Genomic DNA, 25,596 nt, shown 5'->3' with positions numbered 1-25,596 from the left:
ACATTTGGCCCAATTACTTTCCACAAGGCTTGTACCGGTTTTCTTCATTATGATTGATGTCTAACACATTATAATCTCCATCATACCCCATATTACTTAACCTGTATTACCATTAAATTGGGCTGATACTCAAAAACACTGGAGTTCTCATCGTGGCTCAGCAGTTAATGAACTCTAACAAACTCGACTGGTATCCATGAGAACTCGGGTTCAATCCTTGGCCTTGCTCGATGAGTTAAGGATCCAGCGTTGTTGTGAGCTGTGATGTGGATCGCAAATGCAGCTCAGATCCCTCGGCTCAGATCCCTCGTTGGCTGTGGCTATGGTGTAGGCCAGGGGCTACTGCTCTGATTCGACCTCTAGCCTGGGAACCTCCATATGCCATAGGTGTGGCCCTAAAAAAAAAGAAGAAAAACACTCATTAATACAAAATGAGGCCATTTGAATATTTACACATTTAGTGCCCTTTTATCTGTTTGGAGTTTCTTTTCATTGTCTTTATATAATAGGATTTTGAAAGGAATGAAGAGACCTGTTTCACAGTTCAATAGTCTTTTTTAAGAGTGTACTTTCATATTTAGACTGTAATCACCAGAAAGGAGAAATGTTGGTTCATATCCATATGTCTTAGTTCACATAGCCATATTTGAACTGTTCTTCCTAGAGTAAATTTGCCTAATAAATTCTTGATATATTAGGCCACTGTATAGCACAAATTTAAAACTTGAATTTATGCAAAATGGTAGTTTGTCAGAAATTCTGTCTATGCAAATATGTTATATAGGAAACTATCAGCTTACAAGATTAGAAACTTCTTGAGTAAACCCCCCCATTATATTCATTTCTACATCTTAAATAGTGCTATTCACAAAAAAGCCCAGTAAATATTGAATCACAAAGTGAGTGATTGTCTACAACTCTTGTTTTTCCTAACTCAGTAATGTTGAAGATATTTTCAATACTGATAGTTTTGTTTTCCTTCAATTTTCAGAATGATTGACTGGCTGTCCTGGCCATTGGCTCAGCATGTAGACACATGGGTGATTGCACTCTTGAAAGGACTGGCAGCTGTCCAGAAGTTTACTATTTTGATAGATGTTACTTTACTGAAAATAGAACTGGTAAGTGGTGGTATATAGATCTATTATTAGAAGGTATGGATTCATATAATCAGTCTTTTTATCTTTGGGTTGGACCCTTTTGAATATGATCTTATTTTTAGTTTTCTTTTGAATAATAATTTTGAATGGAGTTTAGAAATTTAAATTGCTGCTTAAGATTAGGTAATTAAATAATTTTGCTGTTTTTGAATGTTTAATATGAGGACACATTCCTCCCATTATCTCTTGAATCCCAACTAATCAGGCTTTTACCACCATTTTTCTGCCAAAACTGTCTTTGACACCAATGCTTTCCAGTATTGCTTAACTCAGGAGTTATTTCTCAAGCCTCCTCTCATTTGACCCGTTAGTCATTTGACATAGTTGATACTCCATCTTGAAACACTTTCCTCCCTTAGTTTCCAGGACATTATACTCTCTTGATTTTTGTCCTAGTTCACTGGCTTCTCAGTCTCCTCTAGTGGATCTTTCTAACTTTAGAGTGCCTTAGGGTTTCATCTCTGGTTCACTTGCTTCTCAGTCCATACTCACAGCCACCCATGGCTAAGTTAATGACTGAGGGTTTATATTTCTAGTTAATTATTTTCCCATGAACCCCATATTTATGTATCAACTTTCTATACTTGGATCTCAAACTCGACTTATCCACAATTTAACCCCTGATTTTTCTCCTCGGATCTGGTCCTCCCCATCTTAAATGACTATTTCATCCTTCCATGTGCTCACTCCAAAAACCTTGTACCTATTTTGGTCTCTTTTCATTCTCTCTCAGCCCATATCTTACAAATCTGTTGACTCCACCTTTAAAATATACCCCAAATTCTACCACTTTTAACCAGCTGCATCACTACCATCTTGGTCCAAAATCCTTCTCACCCTTTGCTGTACTGATTGCAGTAGCCTGCTGCATCTGCCCTTGATCCCCTTCAGGTGTCAGACGAAGTCCTCCCTGATTTGGCCCACTGCTCCTTCTCTCACCCAGCCTCCCACTATTGATGCCTCAGTCCCTGTGCTTTACTTACACTGCCCTCATTGTTATAGCTCCACTTCACCAGGCTGGAGGCCTCAGGGCCTTTGCCCTGCTTTATTACACTCTTCTCCCAGCTGATCTGCCAGACTTCCTCCTTTCAGTTTTTTTGTACTCAGGCGTCACCTTTTTAATGAGGCTTTTTTTTTAATTCCTTATATAAAATAACAGACTTCATTTGCCACTCAGCATTCCTTATTCAACATACCCCGCTCTTATAGCATTTCTCTCCCATGTTACCTTTTTTTTTCATGTGTGAGTTCCCTGGGCCAGAGTTTAAACCCATGCTGCAGCAGTAACCAGAGCCACAGCAGTGATCATGCCAGATCCTTAACCTGCTGAGCCAGGAGGAAACTCTTCCCACTTTTATTTTACTTTTTATTGCCCTACCTACCCTGTAGACAGTAAGCCCTGTAAGGTCAGAGATTTCTTTTTTTTAATTTGCTGTTACAGAGTAGTACAGAAAGCAGTACATAGATCACTGCCAAGCATAGTAGATGCTCAATAAATATTTGTTGAATGAACCCAGTGAATAATGACCAAGGAGCTACCACCTTGTAAACATGGTTTGATGGCGGGGGATTATGAGTTAGCTAGGTCCTTATATTCCCTTGATCTCTGTCATATTATTTCCCAGCTTTCTCCCTCTGCTAGAGTTTAATAACATGTATTACTTGTTAATTAGGAAGGGAGGTAGTCACATAAATAATTTTGGGCCCTAGGAAAATAACCACCAATTGGATTAATGATTTCCCTACCAACCCTTAAAGTGGATGTCTTCTCTTTTCTGAAGGTTTTTAATCGCCTTTGGTTTCCTCTTGTGAGACCCGGTGCTCTTGCAGTTCTTTCTCACATGCTACTTAGTTTTCAGCATTCTCCAGAGGCGTTTCATTTGGTAAGTTATGACACAAGCTTTCTACACTAAAAAACTTGTTTTAAAATTTCAGTTTAGTATTGAGGCATATTTGCATATTGTGAAAAGATTGTAGTTAAGTTCTATATCAGTTGTTTTCATGTAACTGTATGATTTCTTTTAAAATTGAAATTGTGAGATTTCCTTCCAAAGAATACATTTTCAGAATGTTTGGGTCTCACCAAAACTCTCCACTTGCAGTCACAACCAGCCATTGAAAATTACTCTTGTACATGAGTGATGTCACATGTCAGTGTCACTGATGGTTGTCTGTTGCACGGGGGAACAGTATAGAAGGAGAAAAGTGGTTGAAAACCCCTGGCTGCTTTGGGAGTTCAGCCCAGAATTAGGGCTTTTCATTCTCTCTCAATCCATATCCTACAAATTCTGTTGATTCTACCTTTAAAATATATCCAGAATCCTACCACTTTTAACAAGCTACATCCCTGGTTTTGATTTGATTTGATTTGCATACTTGATTATCAGTTATTGCAGGTAAGAAACAACAAAATGTTATTCTGGGAACCTATGTTTCTCTCCAGGGCATCACAGAAAAGCAGTTCTTTATGTGGTTGCTCACTTCCTCCAAGGTCTGATTCTCAGTTTTACAGGACTAGAAACTCATTATCAACACACCCACAGTGTTAAAATCTTAGGAATACTGACTCACCACAAGCAAATTCATAGGAGACTGATGAAGTGCAGAATTTCCATTGTTGCTTGTTAGCTAGAAATAGAACTAGCCTCAGAGATTTTGTGCTCACATAGGCTATTCAGTGCCGTGTTTCCACTGAGGGAAAATCTACAGGTTTAATAGAAATAAACCTAACTAACAAGTAATTATGTTATACATTATCACTTAAGATGGGTGATTTCTGCAGTTACTTGCCCTCATTGGTGAGCTTGATCATCAGTTAGTAACTTTATATCCATTACACAAGCAAAACTCAAATTGAGCTAAAATAGCAGGTATACCAGCAAAATATTCCATGAGTAGAAAAAAAACACCAACGGTATGTCCTTGTTCTCAGGCACAATCATGTGGAGGATGTGTGAGAAAAGATTTATTTTCAGAATTTCTGGGAAGGCAATCATCCATTCTAATGTTTATTGCCCTCCACACTGAGGACGTTCCTTAATCTCTCTGATAAGTCACTTATGCTATACTCTAAACCTATTTCTTTGCTCAATTTTTTAAGTGATGGAGGAGATCTTACCTCATACTGCTTTTTTTCTGAAAAAAGTAATTGAAATGGCAAATGGTTGACTTTGAAATATTTGGCTACTGAAATAAGTAAATATGAAATCATTTAAGAAACAGATCTAAAAGTGAAAATTGTGATCTGGCTTATTAGTAAGGTCTAAAAACAAAGACCTAACTACTGTCTACATACTATGTATAGGCTGACCTGCTACTCAATTAAAATTAACTTGGGCATCTAGAGGTGGGCCATGTGGTAGTTAAATCACCTATAACTCTAAATAACTCAGCAAAGGACTCAGATTTAAGAGTTGAAGTATGAGCAATAATTTGGAATCAGCAGCACTGTTATTTATTATATGTTTAGAATATTTTAGAGCAAACCAAGATCAGTGTTATATCATGTGATATTATGTACCAAAGTGCTTTTTATAAGTGGAAAGAATGCTTTAAACAGAAGAAAAAATATCGAACTTTCTAATTAAGAAAGTTATATGTATCTTCTCAAATAGTAACTTAATTTTAATGAGTATCACAGTGATGTCTACAAATATTTAGATTTGCTCATTCAGGAAAAAAAATCAACTTTCAGGCATTAGAAGGTGATAGTCTACTTGGACGTCTGTATATATGCTTGTGAAGAACAGTCTTATTTCTGCATCGGTGATAATTATTACAATTTAAGATGTAATAGTAGACAACTATGTATATTATCTGACTGCAAGGATCCAATCTATACTAGGAAAGCTTTTAGAAGATTTGGAATTGTAAATTAAATAATCATTTTAAAAATTCCCTCCTTTTCTCTTCCATCTGTTTTTCCTGTCACCTCTGAGGAAACAGTAATTTTGGATTTCTGACTATTTTAGCAATAGAGTATCATATAGATAGGGCTTTATGGAACAAAATTATTATTCAGATTTCCTTTGAAATGTGGAAATGATAGCAATAGATTGAACCATTAGGAACTGGTGGTTTTATGGTCACATTAATATATTCAGTGGAGGTAAGATTAAAGAAAGTAGTACAAAAGCTAAAATGTGATTTAAAACTTCAAAGCATGAGAGTAAAACCAGACACAGCAGAATTAGAATAGCAGTGTTAATTTAAGAATATGATTTTCTTTTTATAGCAAGGGAGGAAGTTGAGTGGGATTTAACTATAATTGTTGTTATTGCTGTTTGACGATAAGACCATAGAGCTGTAACTTAGCTTTTATCATGAGTTAGCAACCAAAAAGAATGTCCTATATTATTTTTTATTTGGTTTGACTACTTTGAAAATAGTCTGAAGAAGGGCAAGGGTGGAAGCAGGGAGACCAGTTGGGAGGGGCGTGAATTGAGGCAAGAGATGATTGTTAATTGAAATAAGGAAAGTTCTAGGCAGTATATATGGTATGGTTCCTTATGTATAAAAAAGAACACCCACCTATGGTATATAATATGACATGTTTCATGTTGTGTTACATGATGTGATACACAGCAAGCAGTGTCTTTCACAGGAGAATGGGACAGAGACTTTCTTTTTACTTCATACATATTTGTATTGTTAGATTTTTTTCCTTTACAATAAGCATGTAATTCATTTACAACAAAATTAAACTTTCACAGAAAGGTAATATAACAATACAGGAAGTTAGGGCAATATGTCATGAAATTGCCCATAATTTCACACTATAATTTTTATGTTTTCCATTCTTTTTTTTTTCCCTATGTATTTTAAGAAGGTTGTATATACATTTGGAATCTATATGCAGTTTTGGAATCCTTCTTTTAAAATTTACCGTTACATAATATTTTCCCATGTTGCTATGCACACACATAAACACACACACATACAAAAACAAGTTCTACAAATAAAAAATAAGACAGTTTTTACATGTGAAATGTAGGTATGTAGTATCAGATTATAATTAATAGTTAAAACAAGTATAACACTGTACCAATGAAATGAGCCACTCTGTTAAATTGATTTTATTTTGTTAATAACCTCTTAGATATTGTGATTGGCTCTCTGTATTGACTTTTTTTTTTTTTTTTGCCTTGCCTATGACATTCCTAGTCTAGGAATCAAACCAGAGCTACAGCAGTAACAATGCCGGATCTTTAACCTCCTGAGCTGCCAACTCCCTGTATTGACTTTTAGTTTAATTTTATAATGAAAGGACATTGTTGTGCTTATTATCAATGTTAATAGTTTTCTACATATTAATAAGCAATGAGCACTTTTGATTTCTCTTTCATTTTTAACCCTGATTCCTTAAAAATAATAAAAGTTTCTGATTCATTTTTTTTTTCCTTTTTAGGGCCACTCTTGCTGCATATGGAAGTTCCCAGGCTAGGGGTTGAATCGGAGCGACTGTTGACGGCCTACTCACAGGTACAGCAAGGCGGGATCCGAGCCGTGTCTGCAACCTACACCATAGCTCACGGCAATGCCGGATCCTTAACCCAATGAACGAGGCCAGGGATCGAACCCACATCCTCAAGGATACTTGTTGGGTTCGTTACTGCTGATCCACGATAGGAATTCCTAATTCACTTCATTTTTAGAACTGTCTCTTCTTTTCAGAGATGGGGAATGGAGGTTGTTAGTAAGGATAGCCATTCTAACATAGGACACTGTCCCTAAAATAGACCTTAGTCCCTTATCTAAAATAGAGGTAGTGCTATAGCCTGAGCGGTAATTTTAGTTACATGCTTAAGTTATGTTGAAGATTTTCGTGAAACAGTTTAATGTGCAGAGTTTAATTCTTTCAAGTAAAAAATCTAAAATTCACACTAGATGGAGCTCTTTCATTAATTCTAGACATTTTTTTTTTAAATTTGTCCCTATTAAATAATCTGGTAACTAGAATAGCCCTAACATTTTTCAACTAAAGCCATTTTTTAGAATGGCAGCAGTGATGAAAGCTTCTATTTTGTACCTTAGTTTGTTTCTACCTTTTAGATGGAGTATAAGAATGAGAAGGTTTTGTGTGGAATTAAAATTATATGTATTAAAAATTAGATTTACCCTGATATTCTAGAAATTTTTAACTTAATAACTTTTTTAGAAAAAGACAGTGACAACATACAGAAAAATACTTGCTGATGGTGTACCATTTGCATTACATTTGTAGGCTAGAGAATTGTTACCAATCTGTATAAACTGAGGAATGTTTGTCTTTTTCTCTATTTAGATTGTTCCTCATGTAGTTAATTTGGTTCACTCCTTCAGAAGTGATGGTCTGCCTTCTAGCACAGCCTTCCTAGTGCAGTTAACAGAACTGATACACTGTATGATGTATCATTATTCTGGATTTCCAGATCTCTATGAACCTATCCTGGAAGCAATAAAGGTATGATGATTGTTGCACCGGTATTTATGGAGCTGCATAAATAGATGAATGTGAAGAAATAGCCCTGTAACCAGCTATTCAATATACTATTTTATGGAAATATGCTTTTTGTTTGAAAAATGCAGTTGGAATCAGGGTTCACTGATTTGGGGGGCATAATCTCTCTCATATTTGTTATGACTAAATTAATAACCATTTTTCTTCACTTCTGCAATACCAACAGTTATAAGGCATATCTTTAAATTCATAACAGCTTTTGAGGGAAATTTGCTTTAAAAAATGCCACATTAAGTTAATACATCAGAGGTGCATTCTAATATCAGAAATGTTAAGATACATCTTAGAAACAAGGAAACAGAGTTTAATTAAATATTTGACATCCATCTCTTTTCTTTTTAATTTCATTTTTGCTAGGGATTATTCGTGAATGTCCATATTTCATAGAATCTTTACTTGAATTATTTGTGAAGTTACTGTTTTTCAACCTTGTATAGATACTGGATCTAAGAAGCACTGATTCTGTTAGTCTTGAAAAATGAGTCACAATAAGCACACTTTCCTCTTAGTAAATGTACTGCATAATCAGGATTTAGCAAAAGAATTGGAGAACTTGCCTCAGCTTAGATGTTCTCAGAAGTTACTAGAAATCAGTTCTATTAATTATGTTCCTTTTTGCAGTTTGAAATAAAATATAAGGTCTCATTATCTTTACTTCTCCTGTATCTGAAATGAATACACAGAACTTGTTCTTTTTACTGTATAGTTAGCTAATTTTGACTCAGTCCATAACATGAGACTGTTCAGCAACTAATGTGTACTACTGGTGTGACACTTCGACGTTTGAGAAGTAAAAGTCTTTATGTATAAAAGGTTTTTGTCATGGATTTGATCATGTTAATCTCTTTCTACAGTGTTGCTGTGTCCGTAGATGAAAGCTGTTGCTGTTGTTAAATGCCATTCTTCACTGCTTTACATGTTGAAAATTCTGCTCACTAAAATAGGCTCAGAAGAAGCCAGGATCTCCCTCTTAAACCAAGGGAAGCACTTTGTATTAATTGTTAGCAACAACAGCAGCCAAATCAGAAGATTAAAATTCCTTCCCAAAATGTTTGTTTTCTGAGATCTAAGTACCTTAGATGTGACTAGCAGTTTTAAAAAGCCTTAGTGATTTTTAGCAACTTTCCTTATTCTCCAGCGATCAGTTACTCATGCTTGAAATCACTTGCACTTAAAATTTTACCACATATGTCGCAAAGTGCAGAAGAAACTTGTAATACGTTTCTATATTGTTTAGACATGAGGTCGAGTTTTATTTTTCAAAGTCAGAGGTAACTGTGCTTAGATGCTTTCCTTTTTTGTCTACTGATTACTTTGAACTTTTATTTCTAAGGGTTAATACTGGGTAAATATTAGTAGTGAATGAAAAGGAGATATTTCTTACTTTCATTACAAAATTTGAAAGCAAATTGTTTAGCTTATTCAGTTGTATGCTAATTTAAGTCCTCATCCTATTGCCTTTGAATAGGACTGCAATATACTCCCTGATCTCAGAGTTTAATTTTGAAAACATTTTGCTGGCAAGTAGGAAATATAAATAGTTCAAATGAGACTTGAATTCTTGGTTCTTGAGTATTGCTCAGATTAATAAACTCTACAATTAAGAGATATTTATTCATTTTAGGAGACAGTTATTTTTGTCTTGTAGCATAACCCAATTTTTTGATGACTGGTCAGGTACTAAGAAGTAATTCCAAAATTAAGTGCGAGAAAAGAAAGTTAAAAGCGGAAGAATCTTCTTTATGGTGTTAATTTAATGCCAAAAAAATAGTGTATATTTTTACACTGTTTTTCCTCTTTATGATCTATAGGATTTTCCTAAGCCCAGTGAAGAGAAGATTAAATTGATTCTCAATCAAAGTGCCTGGACTTCTCAATCCAATTCTTTGGCATCTTGCTTGTCTAGAGTTTCTGGAAAATCTGAAACTGGGAAAACTGGTCTTATTAACCTAGGGAATACATGTTATATGAACAGTGTTATACAAGCATTGTTTATGGCCACAGAGTAAGTTTAAATATGAACTTTTTTTAAAATTTTAACTGTAGAAATTGACACATGCTGATGAAATGTAAGGTAGTGGTATTGCCTTCACATTATTGTACATAGCAGAAATATCAATATTTTCATATAATTGCCTTAAGAAATTATTCTTGATGCTTAGGAACTTTTAAAATGGTAACTTATAAAATTCTACTTCATATTTATATTATATATTACATTTTGAATCATTTGAATTACTCTGACCTGATATTTATTAATATAACAGAGGGATTGATTGAGCTGATTTCACAGTTTAAGGGTCTTCAAGTACTAATTTATTACCCTATAAGACAGTGTGTTTTTTTGTTTTTTTTTTCTTTTTTAACCTGTTTATCTCTTGAGGTGGACGTGTATTTTTCTGCTTAGAGATATTTTGCTGTTTATCAGATCAGTAACTTCTTTGTTGCTACTAAGGAAATGTAAGCTCTGCATCCCCACCCCAGGTTGAAGGATACTGAACAAATATATAAACAGACATGTTTCTTTCTTTGCCATCTTATAGACTTTCTTTCAAATTTATTTTCTTTTGCAGCCAAGCAAATAGGAAATCAGAGTTGTTAGCTATGTGAATACAATTGGTAAAGGTACAAAATAATGGTAAACTTTTCCTAAACACAAAAATACAGTTGAATTTTTCTCTTCTGTACCAATACATGGAACTTGACCAAAGGTGTTTTTAAAATGAGTTCCAAGCCTGTGTAAGTTTTTATGCCTCCCTTCATAAACTGAAAGATGAAGAGTTTAGCTTTATTTTATTTCCTAGCCTCAGAATATACTATCAATAAGGTGCTTTTCATTTGGTTTAGTGTTTTGTCTTTTGATTTGTTTGTACTTGGGATTTTTTTTTTAATAAAATGTAAATATTCTTAGACACAAGTGATACTAGGCATAAAACTAAAATAATCCATGTCTCACCCCCAGAGGTCATCTAATCCAGCCCTCTCATTTTACAGATGTGAGAGAAGGCAGAGACGCAAAGCAGTTAGAACTGACAGCTGCAGTTAGAAGAGCACATCTTATTGTACAGTGGCCAATAATACTATCTCAGAATAGACAGCGTATTTTATTTCTTTAGTAATATGTAAATTCTTTGTGATTAAAAAAAACTATAACTAAATAACATAAAAATCAGACATTCTCATTCCCAAAGGTACTTTAATAGTTTTGCCTGCATTGTTCCAGACTTGTTTTTTGTACTATGATAAGATTTATCTAGTACAAAAACAAATGCATTTTTTAAATATGTTTATAAAGAATCTTATTTATATATTATTTTCCAGCCACTTACTTTTTTTTTTTTAATGATTTGTGTGGAAATAGTCCCATGTTAGGGCAATGACAGAACTGTGTCATTCTGAGTAAATAGGGGTACCATAATTTATTTAACCAAATTCATGTTGATGAATATTAGGTTGTTTTGCTTATAATTAACATCTCTCTGCCAATACAGAGGATATTCTTTGAATAGAGTGTCCAAATCGCTCTCCAGAAAGGCTATAGCATTTATCACATTTAAACTTGCATACTAATACATGATTGTACCTATGACCCCATACGTTTAGCAGTACTTGATACAATCAGTCTTTAAAATTTTTTCCAATCTGGAGGAAAATGTCTTTTCATTTTAATTTGCTTTTTGCTGACCTTTACAGAATTTTTCCCTCTCTAGTTTTCTTTGTGTTTCTTTTCTGAATAACCTGTTCTTTCCATTGTGCACCTATCTGTTGGGCCTTTTTCTTTTTCATGCTGATTTATATGTACTCCGGATGGTAATACAATATTACTTACTTTCTTTTAGTCAGTACAATTCAAATTTGTAGAGTGTTTTGTTTGCAATTTTTTTATTTTATGTAGTCAAATCTATTTATCATTTCCAGTGCCTGAATTTTAGGAAGCCTTCCCCCCTCCAAACTTCCTCCCCCCTCCACCTTTTTCTTTTAAACACTTCAGTAGCTTTGTATTTTACATTTGGCTCATTACTCCTATTGCATTTGTGATGATATGAAATCTTAGCTAATTCACTCTTTTCTCGAAATGGTTACCCACTTTGTCTATATTGTTTTTTGAATAGTTTCTCCTTTTCCTATCCAGCACTAGTACCACACTTTTTAAATCACTACCTTTATAGTAGTTTTGACGACAGCATTTTTTAAACTTCATACAGATTTGAAAAAGTGTAAAAATTGTTTAAGTTACTAGTTAATAGCTTAATCTATTTGTATTTGCTAGTTCAGAAGAGAGGAATAATGCATGACAGCATGTGGTCATTACCAGGCCATGTAGTAAGTGTTCATTTACTGTCATTCTCTTCCTTCTTTACTACATTTACAGGCAGTGATTTTGTCAGGTAAAGGGCCTTCAGGTAAGTGAAATTTTACCTTGAGGATAGTAAGTTCTTGAACTAGCTTCCTTTCAGCTTTTAAAAAATGTGTTGTGTATATACATGTATACAAAAACTATTATATTTTATTTGCTTTCAGTTTCAGGAGACAAGTCTTATCTTTAAATCTAAATGGGTGCAATTCATTAATGAAAAAATTACAGCATCTTTTTGCCTTTTTGGCTCATACACAGGTGAGTATAAGTGTGTATTGTGAATGTGTTAACTGTGTTGATAATCTTCTTTACATTTCACAGTATACCAGACTTAGTGAACCTTTTTGACTGATGAGATAATATATATCTCTTCAGCACAACAAATCCATGTAGAAGTCTAAAGAGATACTGCCTAAAATCAGGATATGCCCTGAGTTTTTGTTTCTTCCTTCTACTTTCCATTCTTGTAGATGAACGTTTTCCTGACCCATTATTCTAATTATTATGGATAAAAATCTGATTTTCTATCCAAAAAAATAAGTTCCATCATGAAGAAATCTTTTAAAGTGCATCTTTAATATTAAGCTTATTGATACTTTGGTAGATTTTTACAGTAATGAGCAATTAAAAATGAACAATTAAAATAAATTTATGGCACCTTAGCTTTTTCTGCAGCTTCTAATATATATATGTACCCTTTCATTATGACTAAACTTTTAAGCTCTAGAATTTAACAGATAAACTGTTCACCCATTAAGTTCTAGAATTTAAAATTTTATGATGATCTTTTATGTCCACAAATTAATCCAAGGCAATGAGTTTATGTTAATGGAAAGAACATCACATATAGTAAATAGACATTTATTGAGAGACCCAATATGCAGACTGATAAGCAGTCAAAATAGAATACCTATGCTCAAGAAGCTTATACTTTTATTTTTGAGTAATGTGAATAATATATATCATTTATAAATAACAAATATCATTTTCTAGTTTTACTCTGATTGTCTTAGTTTCACAGAGGTCTAAAAGAGTAGATAGTTACAGCCAGAGGAGAAGGTAGATTCAGAATTGGTGGAATTGAGTTGATAGGAATGCTTTGTTTCCTATCTTTAAGCTGAGAAATATCTCAACTATAACTTCTTGAGTGGAAAGAATCAAGATAGGGTTGACATATGAAATGTTAGTGATGGCCTACGAGATACTCAAAGGATCATCTTGAGTATTCTTAACCTGGGGGAAATATGTTCACAAATTATATTTAACATCTCAGGACCAAGGGAGATGAAATCTCCTCCCTCCAGTTCCCAGACATTGTTTTCTAGTAAATGGACTTATGCTCTTGCTTTATCACTAGTCCGTATTTCCTGTATACTATATAGAGTTGGCCCTTGCACAACAGAGGTTTGAACTACGAGGGTCCACTTACACATGGATTTTTTCAATAAATAAGTACTCTAGTACTACACAGTCCATGGTTGGTGGACACCACAGATGTGGAACCACAGATATGGAGGGCCTACTATAAAGTTATACCCAGGTCTTTGACTAAGCAGAGGGTCAGTACCCCTAACCCCTAGGTTGTTCACTGGTCAGCTGTATAACATGTGTGTATGTGTGTCTATGTGTATACCTGTAGATGTAAATACATTATATATGCTATATTAACTTAAGTCAGAGCTACTAAGGAAAAAAAAACCTTAGTAGGCTTCCATATTCCTAACAAAAGAAGAAAGGAATTAATAAGAGAACCTAATCAAAGTTCTGTCATAGTTGAGACCCTTTCTAATAGCAAGCCAACAAGGATCGTTTTGGACAGGTAGATTTTCCCTGCATAATTTTAAAAGCTTTTCTTGTGATTAATAAAGCTAACACTTTTTGAGCATTTAGCTTTGTCTAGCTCCTGTAATAAGTGGTTTACATATATTATCTCTTAATCCTCAAAATCCATCTATGAGGTAATAGGTAGTATTCCTATTTTACAGGTGAAGAAATGAGGCTTATGTTAACTGCTTTCAAAGTCATGCAAACAAGTGCCAAGATTGGAATATGAACCAAATTATTTTGAACCCATGTTGAACCAGTATACTAAACTCCCTCCTTTCAAAATGCTGTAAACATTCCTATTTTTAAAAAATTTTCCGAAACTGAGAAGCCTGTCATACTACAAATACTCAAAATATCAGGAGAATTCTAAATTTTCAAGTTGTAATCACAGCTTTTCAGATGCCTTTTTCAGTTCTTTTTCTGTCATAGCAAAATCTAGGATTTTATTTTATTTTATTGTTTCATTTTTTTGCCATGTAGAAGGCATGTGATCATGGATCAAGGATCAAATTCCCAGGCAAAAGATCAAACCTGTGCCACAGCAGTGACCCATGCAGCTGCAGTGACAATGTCAGATCCTTAACCTACTGTGCTAAGAGAACTCCAAAATCTAGGATTTGAACCTAGCTTGCTCTAAAGTATATGAGCAACCACTTCACTAAACTGCCTCTGTACAAAAAATAAAATCAACAACATCTTTAACCGTATTGTTCATATCCTGTACAGTTATGACATGTACCCAGTCAAGGAAATATTCACCTAAAATAAGTATACATGGCTCTATAAAGTATGCCCCTTATTACTTTATACAAAAAAAAAAAAAAAATTCGGTAACATGTCTTTTTCAGATTCGATTTTTTTTTAAACTTCTGGACTCAAGCACATAGATAATACCAGGAGCATTATACTGGTGGAGAGGCCTGGGTTCTGATATCATCCCTCAACCACTGATTCAGCTAGATGACCTTGGGCAAGTCACATGGTTTCTCCAGCTCTGAATTCTCATCTTCAGAATGAGAAGTTATGACTGAAAGTTACCTCATTTATTTCTTACTAATTTTATGTGCCCCCATGTTTGGCACTTTGTAGTAAAGGTTAAGCCAGTGTAATTTTAGTAATCTTTATTAATCGTTATTAGATGTTATACATTAAGATTTCATTTGTTTGGTTTATGGTGTAAGAAATCTCTCCTTTGTATTTTCTCTACTGATATCAAAAGAGAGAAGCATATGCACCTCGGATATTCTTTGAGGCTTCCAGACCTCCATGGTTTACGCCCCGATCGCAGCAAGACTGTTCTGAGTACCTCAGGTTTCTACTAGACAGGTAACAAGTATTTCTAAAGCTATGATTTGAATTTATGTTCTTTTCATAACAAATTTCTGTAGAACATTGTTTTTACCGTCAAAGACATATTTCAAGTGTTAATCTTTAAAATAGTTTGCATTTATTGTATGTTTTAAAGTGTTCTTTTGTTTTTAGTTTGGTTTCTTTTTTAAAATTTTCTTCCTTTAGGCCACTTGTTCTCAAAGTGTGGTACAAGGACCCTTAGGGGTTCCCAAAACAATTTCATGGGTCTTCCCTTTTCCAACTACCTGTCTGTATATATGTAGTTGAGGCCAAATTTTCTTCATATACTTCGTCCAAAACAACATATCACAATAGATTGAATAAGAGCAGACATGAGGATCCAGCTGTCTTCTATTGAGACACATACTTGAAATATTTGCAAAATGTAAAACATTGACATTCTTCTCACTAAATTTTTTGGGATTTAGAAAATACAACTATTTTTCATTTTAAAATGTTATGTATGTTAACGTATAATGAGTTTATTGTTTTCAAATGTATTTCACTACTTTTATTCTCAGTTTTTGAATACAGTAAATATTGATAGATATAAGCTCTTGTGTTCCTCACTCATTTCCAAGAGTATACAGCCATTCAGAAACAAAAAATGTAATAGCTGCTCCTTAGATCAATTCGTAATTGGGTTGGTTTGGTAAATTTTGTGGTCTTCTTACCACTTAGTTAATAAAACCTATTATCTTCCTTTATTTCCCTGCCTCTTCCTCTCTTTATGAATGACTGGTAAAATCAGTTGAGCTTAACATGTGCAACCTTCCTTCCACTCTGCAAGCATATGTTGAGTAGTTTCTTTGCACCAGGCATTCTGTGAGATGCCAGGCAGACAAAGATATATAAGACAGTTAGTGGACATACACAGTTTACTATAATAACTGCTATAAAGTAGCATTATGAAGGAAGTGTAATGAGAGTAGAGAGTAGGAATAATGGCAAAGAAAGTGTAATGAGAATAGAGAGTAGGAATAGTCACTGATGTCTCTTCTGATCTACGTTCTCAAACTGTTCAATATTCTTCTTGGTGAGGGAGGAGAAACTTGTTTTTATATTAAGCATTATATCTGATAAAAAAAATAACTTGGCTATTTATATAAGCCACCAATAATTTTAAGTAGAAATTACATTTAAATTTAAGTGAAGTAGATCCTTCCTTGTAGCACTGGGATCTATGTCTAGTCACTTATGATGGAGGATGATAATGTGAGAAAAAAGAATGTATACATGTATGTGTAACTGGGTCACCATGCTGTACAGTAGGAAAAAAAAATAATGTATTGGGGAAATAAAAAATAAATTTAAGTGAAGTAGCCATATAATGATATACTGTCCTGCAGGCTCCATGAAGAAGAAAAGATCTTGAAAGTTCAGCCCTCACACAAGCCTTCTGAAAGTCCTGGGTGCAGTGAAACTTCTTTACAAGAAGTAGCCAATAAGGCAGCTGGACTAACAGAGACCTCTTGCACAAGTGACGGTGAGAAGACATTAATTGAAAAAATGTTCGGAGGAAAACTACAAACTCACATATGTTGTTTGAACTGCAGGAGTACCTCACAAAAAGTGGAAGCCTTTACAGATCTTTCACTTGCCTTTTGTCCTTCCTCTTCTATGGAAAACTTGTCTTTTCAAGATCCAGCATCATCAGGCAGTTCACATGATGGTGGTCTGACACAGGGCAGGGTACCTGGTCCTTCAAAAGAACCAGGAGTCTATAATCCAGCAACAGCTGCCTTTGCCTGTGACTCAGCTGTCAGTGAAGGAATGGTGGGCAGTCCTGATGAGTTTCGCTGTGCTGAAGACATTTCTGTCCCTAATGACTCTCGCAAGATGCTTGTTAATAAAGACGTACCTCAGAAACCAGGAGGTGAAACCACACCTTCAGTAACTGACTTACTAAATTATTTTTTGGCTCCAGAGATTCTTACTGGTGACAACCAATACTATTGTGAAAACTGTGCCTCGCTGCAGAATGCTGAGAAAACTATGCAAATCACAGAGGAACCTGAATACCTTATTCTTACTCTCCTAAGATTTTCATATGATCAGAAGTACCATGTGAGAAGAAAAATTCTAGACAATGTGTCACTGCCACTGGTTTTGGAGTTGCCAGTTAAAAGAACTACTTCTTTCTCTTCGTTATCAGAAAGTTGGTCTCTAGATGTTGACTTCACTGATATTAGTGAGAATCTAGCTAAAAAATTAAAGCCTTCTGGGACTGAAGAAGCTTGCTGCCCCAAATTGGTGCCCTATCTATTGAGTTCTGTTGTGGTTCACTCTGGTGTATCCTCTGAAAGCGGGCATTACTATTCTTATGCCAGAAACATCACAGGTACCGAGTGCTCATACCAGCTGTGTCACCAGCCTGAAACTCTGGCACTAGCCTCCTCCCAGGGTCATTTACCAGGAAGAGATAGTCCCAGTGCAATTATTGAACAGGATTTGGAAAATAAGGAAATGTCAAAAGAGTGGTTTTTATTTAATGACAGCAGAGTGACATTTACTTCATTTCAGTCAGTCCAGAAAATTACGAGTAGGTTTCCAAAGGACACAGCTTATGTGCTTTTGTACAAAAAGCAGAACAGCACTAATAGTTTAGGTGGTAGTAATTCAACCACTGGACTCTGGGTAAATGGAGACCCACCTCTACAGAAAGAACTAATGGAAGCTATAACAAAAGACAATAAACTATATTTACAGGTAAGTTGGAAATATAAAAACGTCATCACTTATGGAAAATATTTCAGCATTTGGCACGTGGTTAAATGAGTTCCCTCACTTTGAAATCCAACTTTTGCATTCTCAAGGAATTTACTAAGTGGTCACTTTGAAATTTGAATCTGGGTTTATATGAAATGGGTTCATCCTATATAACTAAATTTTCTTACTTTCTAATGTTATGAGTTAATTATGAAGAGGCACAATTAGATGCAGTATAGAAGACTTTGTTTTTAATTACAAAAGATGTGATCATTATTAAATCTTTCCATATGGAAACAGGAAGTTAAATAAAATGGGAGTATCTCCCCCTTCCCTTCAGTCCCACCTGCCAGGGAAACAGCAGCTAAATTTGATATTTATTCCTTTTAGACCTTCGTATAAATATTTTAAGAACTATTTATTGACAGTCAGAAGGATAAGATAAAGGAACTAAAAGGTGGAGTATGTAAAGAAAGTATATATATGTATTCTTCAAGGAGCTGATCAGTAAGTCCAAGGCTGTAATAGAACAATTTATAAATAAAAGCCCTGAAATAGAGTTTTATAGGAGCTGAATTTACTTGTAAATATACATTTAACAGGCAGTTAATGATTTTTCTAATTTTCTTAAAAAGCCTTACTGAGAAGTATTTTTCTTTGAAACCTGCCAACTTACTACTAACATAAAGGACCAGCAGTAAATTGTAGTTGAAATTGTAGGTTTATTAATTGAGTAGTCCTAATGATTTCATGAGTTTAAATAAGTTTCTAAAAATTTTGTGTTTGAAAGGCACGAAACTCCTAAAGGATATAGAATAAGAGAAAAAAAGGTACTCATTTTTAGAGGGAAGTTTACTCAAAAGTTGTCAAATTTACTGTATTATAAAATTTTCAAAAAATGATACATAGTACATTTTTAAAAGAGCATGGCAATGTTCCAGAGTAACACAAAAGGAATACATTTTACAGAAAAAAAAATTAGACACTCAGAATATTTGTTAGAACTGTTCACTACCAAAGATTCTAGCAGCCAGTCAGAAGGCATAATCAGAGTAAGAATGTATGCAACCATATCCTTGCTAGATGTCAAACAGGCGCTAGACAGGAATCATCATGATTCTTAAAGATGGAAAGGTGCAGTGAGGGTAAGAGGCTCAGGTTGAAATAGAAATATTCTCTAATATAAAATGTCCAGTGCAATAGTGATTTTTGGAAATACATAGAAACTAATTTCTATGATTAGAGTGCCAAAAGTTCTTATAACAACCACTTGTACTGCAGCCTAGCTCTAAATGATTCTGTTTTGCCATTTGCCCCATTACATTCTGATTTTACAGTGTTTGTGGGTGATAAGCCATTCTTTTATCATTGTTTTAACACTGCTATGTCACTATAAAGAAAAATCATTATGTACTTTGTTAACTCAGCAGTTGTTCTAAATTCCATCTTAAGTCTCAGATTAGCCAGTTGTTTCATGCAAAAATGATATTGCTAAATTTTATGTTAAGGTATTTATTTACCTATATGAAGACAGGCTGTTAAAGCTTCCTTATCAAAGTGCCTTTTTAAAGCAAATTACAATAACAGACTCTCAATACTTAATTAGAAACTTAAGATTAATTGATTAGTTGCTTTTAAATACAGTAATGTAATTGATAAGGTTTGAATTGTGATGTTTCTCATATTGCGTAACTGAATCATTCTGGTATTTTAAATTTGTGCCCAGAGACTATGTTGTTTCTTCTGTTGTACTGATGAACATGTTCTCATAATTGCCCGGCAGTGAGAACCTGTGGTGTTGGGGTTCTGTGTACAGCAGTTTTCAGCTATCGTTTTTTTAGTTTTGAACTTCTGGAACAGGGAACATGTACGTTTTTGTTCTTTTTTTTTTTTTTTTTTTACGTTTATTGTTGAGGTATAGTTATAAGCTTGCGCCCATTTTATAGTAATAATGCTTTATAACAGATTGCTATGTCTAGGATATAATTTTAGCTTTAGGAAATAGCATTAAACCTGTTTATAGGACAGTTGTAAAACACTTAAATCTTAGTAAGGATGTGGAATTGAATAAAGTAACAAGTAGACTTAAAAGTGCTAGAAAGAAACTCTTGCCCTTTCTAGTATTGGCACGATGAGTGGTTTTGAAATGCCTGGGCAAAAAATTCTGTCTCAGACCTCTTTCTATTCTGTATCACAGCCTGAGACAAAGGAGAACAATGCAAGCTGTGGATCTTGAAGTAAATTTCGGAAAAGGTTCATCTCCATATATCTCTCTCCCCTCAGTCCAACTTCTGTTAGGAGTGTCTCCATTATTTTAGTGTTCAGATTACATAAATCATGCCTTTAGTTAGGACAGAGTGAGAGAAAGGTTGTGTAAGTCACCACCTGTCCCCACTGACCCACAGCAACTGCAGACACTTCTCTCCTTATGTTTCTTTCCTTTTTTTTCCCCCTTTGGAGGAGGTGGTAGTTTAATGTCTTAATTTTTTTCTTTATCAGACATGCAGAAGAGTATATATCATATCTGTGAAGTTTAAAGAAAAAAAGATGGATTGATTTAATGTTAACAGATTTACTTGAATGAGAGATCTAAACTCCTCCTTGTCACTGGACCAATAGTCCACTCCTGAAATAAGAATTAAGTTTCATACCTGATATAAAAATGGGATATAAATTACATGTTGTGACATTCATAATTTGTGACATGTACATAATGTTCTCTTCTATATTAAAAGAAATAAGATGAAAAGAAGTTTCACCTACTTTTTTCCATTGTTTAAGCTTAAATTCTGAAAAACAGAATTTCATATATCCAGAGGTCAGCCATGTATTTTTATGTAAATAGGTAAGAAGGCAAAAAGGAATATTACTGTCTTGGGAAGCTCTATGTCCTTAAATATAATATACGTTTTAGTTGTATCTGAAGCAGTGGAGTCACTTAGTTTTCTATTTTGTATGTCTTCAACATAGCTTCTGGCAGGAAATCACTTTTTAGCAAAGTTCAGGCAAAAATCACTGTATCTTTTTTCTTTTTTTTTCCTCTCTTTTAGGGCAGCACCTGAAGGATATGGATGTTCCCAGGCCAGGCATCGAATTCGAGGTGCAGCTGCTGGCCTACACCATAGCTCACTGTAACACAGCCACAGCAATGCCAGATCTGAGCCACATCTGCAACCTACACCACAGTTCATGGCAGCACCAGATCCTTAACCCACTGAGTGAGGCCAGGGATCAAACCCACATCCTCATGGATACTAGTTGGCTTCGTTACTGCTGAGCCATGAGAGGAGCTCCAAAAATCACCATATCTTTTGGGAGCAGAACTTATTGAACTCTACCTTGCCATATTCATTATATTTTATTTCTTTCATTAGAGAACATGATCTATACCTTAAACTAGATATTGTTTCTTAGATACAGTGATATTTTCATTGCTTTTTAAATAGCTTAATAGATTATAGAGCTAGAGCAGAGGATTTTTGTTATTTTTGTGTCTGTTTCTGACATAACTATGGCTTATATTTTCTATCTGTAAAAAAAAAATTGTAATTCTTTAACTTCACCAATTGAAGAATAAACTAATATACCCCCTGAAAAGTATTGTGCAGTTAGACATTATACAGAGGAGCCAGCACTAATAAATATTGTAAATGATAGAGTAAGTGAAAAAATGTTTTCAAGAAATATCCTACAAATTAAGTTTTAAAAGCCTAAGCCCTGTCCGAGACAGGTTCACTAGCCCATTCTGCTAGAAGGATTTCTTATGTAAAGTCATATTCAACCATAAAAATATGTGACGCTTGATAATTTTCTGTATAGGGAATCATACAGTAGTTGCTGTATGCTACTGAGAAACAGGCTGTCCATAGTATAAGCAGTGGACATAAGGGGTTTTTTTTTCCGTAAGTAATACAAAATCAGGCATCTCATGAAGGCATAAACTAAGAAAATTTAGCTAGAACTTATCAAATCGTATTACCTTGCCAGGAGGAGCAAAGTAATTGGGCTTTTAGTTTAAAAATTGGAATTAGGAGTTCCTGTCGTGGCGCAGTGGTTAACGAATCCGACTAGGAACCATGAGGTTGCGGGTTCGATCCCTGCCCTTGCTCAGTGGGTTAACGATCCGGCGTTGCCATGAGCTGTGGTGTAGGTTGCAGACGCAGCTCGGATCCTGCATTGCTGTGGCTCTGGCGTAGGCCGGTGGCTACAGCTCTGATTCGACCCCTAGCCTGGGAACCTCCATATGCCGCGGAAGCGGCCCAAAGAAATAGCAAAAAAGAAAGAAAAAAAAAATTGGAAATAGTACAGTTTTTATTATTAATGTTGACCATAGTGTGAAAATTCTTCAGATGATTGTACCAGTTAACAGTTGTGCTGTTAGCAGTAGCTTTTAGACCTTGTTGACACTGCTTTTGAAAGTGATAGCCCCTCTCCCAGAAAAAATGGACATATGCCAGAATATTTTGCTTATTCCAAGGAGTTTGGGCCAGTTTTAAAAATCCAATTCTATATGTTGCCAAATGAATTTGCAGTTTATTTATAAATAAATAAGTATTTATTCAAATTTGCTCGCTTTGTGGCTAAGTCCCTAATAGTGTTCCAATCTTAGATCATTACTGTACACTGAGCACCTTTTGTACGTCTGGCACACAGGTAAATTTGGTTCCATTTAAAAGTTCTAATAACCTGGTAGGGAAAAGTTTTGAGTAATACTGTAAGGAGATGGACTCCATTTTCCTTAGCAGTGTTTCCAAGATCTCTTAATTATTGAGAAATATTGTGAAGAAAGGGTAGGAAAAAAATCAGCTTTGATTATTTATACCTTTTACAGTATCACCCATTTCCAGAACAACTCCACTCGATGGAGAATAGGTAATCCATTGTTACAACTTTTGAATTCTGTGTTCTCTGTATTAGAAAAGAAATCTATTCCTGTCTTTGTTGATGAGTCTTACAAGAACTGTAAAATTTCTGTAGGGAAATTTAAAGACTGAAGACTTCAGTTTCCTCTTCTTTAAAGTGAGGTATTGTAAAGACAAAAAAAAAAAAAGGAGTTCCTGTCGTGGCGCAGTGGTTAACGAATCCAACTAGGAACCATGAGGTTGCGGGTTTGATCCCTGCCCTTGCTCAGTGGCTTAATGATCCGGTGTTTCTGTGAGCTGTGGTGTAGGTCACAGACACGGCTCGGATCCCGCGTTGCTGTGGCTCTGGAGTAAGCTGGCAGCTACAGCTCCGATTAGACCCCTAGCCTGGGAACCTCCGTATGCCGCGGGAGCAGCCCAAGAAATGGCAAAAAGACAATAAATTAATTAATTAATTAATTAAGGTATTGAAACAGAAAAACCTTTAGGATCTGTCATTCTCTAGCGTTACACCAGGATTTTGCTATCTTGTTTGCTCCATCTGTGATAAGGTACTTCACTTTAGTAAGATTTGGTAAGAATTAGTGTAATTGATATTTTTAAAGTTACTGAGGATGCTTATTAAAGATTAAGGCAGTTTAAAAATATTTATATAGTTATATTCCCATCCATTGTATTTGAATTTTAAGCTCATAAAAATTATTTTTAATTTTAGGAACAAGAGTTGAATGCTCGAGCCCGGGCCCTGCAAGCTGCATCTGCCTCCTGTTCATTTCGGCCCAATGGATTTGATGACAATGATCCACCAGGAAGCTGTGGACCAACTGGTGGTGGGGGTGGAGGAGGATTTAATACAGTTGGCAGACTCGTATTTTGATGCTGAGAGAGTCTAAAATGCAATGGTCACAAAACATGCGATACCATCTATGACTGTTAAAATGTCAGACTGTAACAAATATCATATCTATTATTTTTCTTTTCATTAGACCCTTATACTTTAAGAAAATACACTCAGTGCTTGTTTTTATTTTCTTGGTAATACATTTATTAACAAAATGCATCATGGGAAAAAAAATCTACCTCTTAAAATTCCATTTGCTTTTATGGTTAGACGTGCTTGACCAAAAAATTTTCAGAGGAAAATATGTACCTGGTCCCTAATTAAGCTGCATTAAATTTAGTAGAGGCATTTAAATTGTCCTGTCCTCAGTTTTACTGAAGAAAAAAAATAGATTTCATTTAGCATCCTTTATAAAAGAATTGATATTAGAGGTTAAAGAAATATTGTTTAAAAAGAAAATCTTTTATTTCTTCTGTAGTTAGCCCATTATTAAATTCAAGTCTTTAAGAATTCTAGAGATGATACAGTCTCTCATGAAGGCAATAACAAAAAATATATCAAGCTGTAGTACTTTTCAGGTTTGTTCAGTGCTGTCTTCAACATCACTGTATCTACATTTCAAGTACAAATTTTTTTTAAAAAAAAGGATTATTTATACATATGTGCTGAATTGATTTTAAGAACGGTGCATGATCCTGTAGGAGCAATGTTTTTACCTAAAAATTGTTAACTTTGTAGTATTTCTAATTGAGGATTTTAAAAATTCTATTTCAGGGAGTATATTCTTCTGTGTGTTTCGAAGGAGGTGAGTTCTGTATGTGCCTTGCAGTACTGTAATTCAAAAATAGGAATCTTTGGCTGCGGAAAAGTTTTTTTTTAAATGAAATGTTAGGAAGTAATTTTTTGTGCTAATACTAAAATTATAACTTTTTGAAAGGTATTAGATTTTCCTGAAGTAAAATCTGATGGTTCTAAATAAATAAGTGTGATTGTTTGTTTCTAACTCTTAAAAGAATTCAGAGCAAATGAACCTAGTCAAGTAAAAAAATTTTTTTGATTTTGTTATCTAATCCTCAGAATATTAAATATTGATCACGTATTTTTAGAGTTGTACATTTGGGTTTGGTTTTTTGTTCGAGTCATATGTTTTGCACAGTTGTTTCTGTTTCAGAGTTTCAGATAAAATGTCAAAATGTCAGCCCCTACCGACTCATACTTTCTTTCACCAGGAAACTGGAAACAAGTCACTTCTCCAAAGTCTTGATTATACACAGAGTGATCCCACTTGTCCCCATTCCTAAAAGTTGTAACTTATCCATGGTTGTACATTGTTCTGCAGATTGGTCTCATATTTATTTTGAAAACATTTTAAGGAAAGAATGTTCTTTGGTGATTTGAGGTTTATCTTTTTCCCAAGGTTTTTAATGGCAGTGGTAAAAACAGAATGCCTCATCTTCATTCTACTTCTTCCCACTCCTAACCTGTTTCTAGTCACCAGGAAGATTAGGAAACCTGACTGGATTAGTTAAAAACTGGAAATTCTTTGCAGAATTGATAGAGATTTCTCTTTCCCCACAAATCACTGAACCGTAGGATTTTTTTCAACTTCCTTTCCTATGGATTTCCTGTTGTTTTAATAGTGAATGTCTGAACTACCCTATGAGTTCAGTTATCCCCTGGCTAGATAGTGATTTGTAGTCAGATTATATGAGTCTTAGCATCCAATGAAATTGCTAAAGTCATTTAATTCTCAGTGGGTTGATATTAGTCAAGGCTGCTTCTAATAGCAAATTCCCTAAAGACAGTTAGACCTACACAAAGTTTTATCTATGAATAGCAAGTCATTCGAGGATTTTTATTTGTCAGGATAATACATACTGAATTTTCAAAAATGATAACAAAAATCAAATTCTAGTTATATAATAATATTGAGCTTTTTTAGTTCTAACTTCACAGTACTATCAAATACTGGAAATTAAAGGTTTCAAGAT

General features: G+C 34.6%; 1 protein-coding gene across 3 annotated transcripts in view; it reads left to right on the top strand.

The window, feature by feature from the left end:
- USP38 (ubiquitin specific peptidase 38) overlaps positions 1–24,704 on the top strand; it is a 33,824-nt gene extending 9,120 nt beyond the window's left edge. Inside the window, exons 3-11 of one of the 3 annotated variants that reach the window (XM_047798350.1) lie at positions 992–1,121; positions 2,942–3,043; positions 7,444–7,602; positions 9,471–9,664; positions 12,181–12,274; positions 15,063–15,169; positions 16,543–17,902; positions 20,100–20,155; positions 23,480–23,512. In XM_047798350.1, the coding sequence (XP_047654306.1) occupies positions 992–1,121; positions 2,942–3,043; positions 7,444–7,602; positions 9,471–9,664; positions 12,181–12,274; positions 15,063–15,169; positions 16,543–17,902; positions 20,100–20,138 (2,185 nt within the window). In that variant the 3' untranslated portion in view covers positions 20,139–20,155; positions 23,480–23,512. Of the gene's footprint in view, positions 1–991; positions 1,122–2,941; positions 3,044–7,443; positions 7,603–9,470; positions 9,665–12,180; positions 12,275–15,062; positions 15,170–16,542; positions 17,903–20,099; positions 20,156–23,479 lie in introns of all 3 variants that reach the window. The other 2 variants (XM_047798348.1, XM_047798349.1) reach the window with 2 other exon arrangements.
- The last annotated feature ends 892 nt before the right edge of the window (positions 24,705–25,596 follow it).

The sequence above is a fragment of the Phacochoerus africanus genome, chromosome 10 (genome assembly GCF_016906955.1).
Source record: "Phacochoerus africanus isolate WHEZ1 chromosome 10, ROS_Pafr_v1, whole genome shotgun sequence".
Classification (NCBI taxonomy): Eukaryota; Metazoa; Chordata; class Mammalia; order Artiodactyla; family Suidae; genus Phacochoerus; species Phacochoerus africanus.
This window is presented reverse-complemented; position numbering and strand designations above follow the sequence as displayed.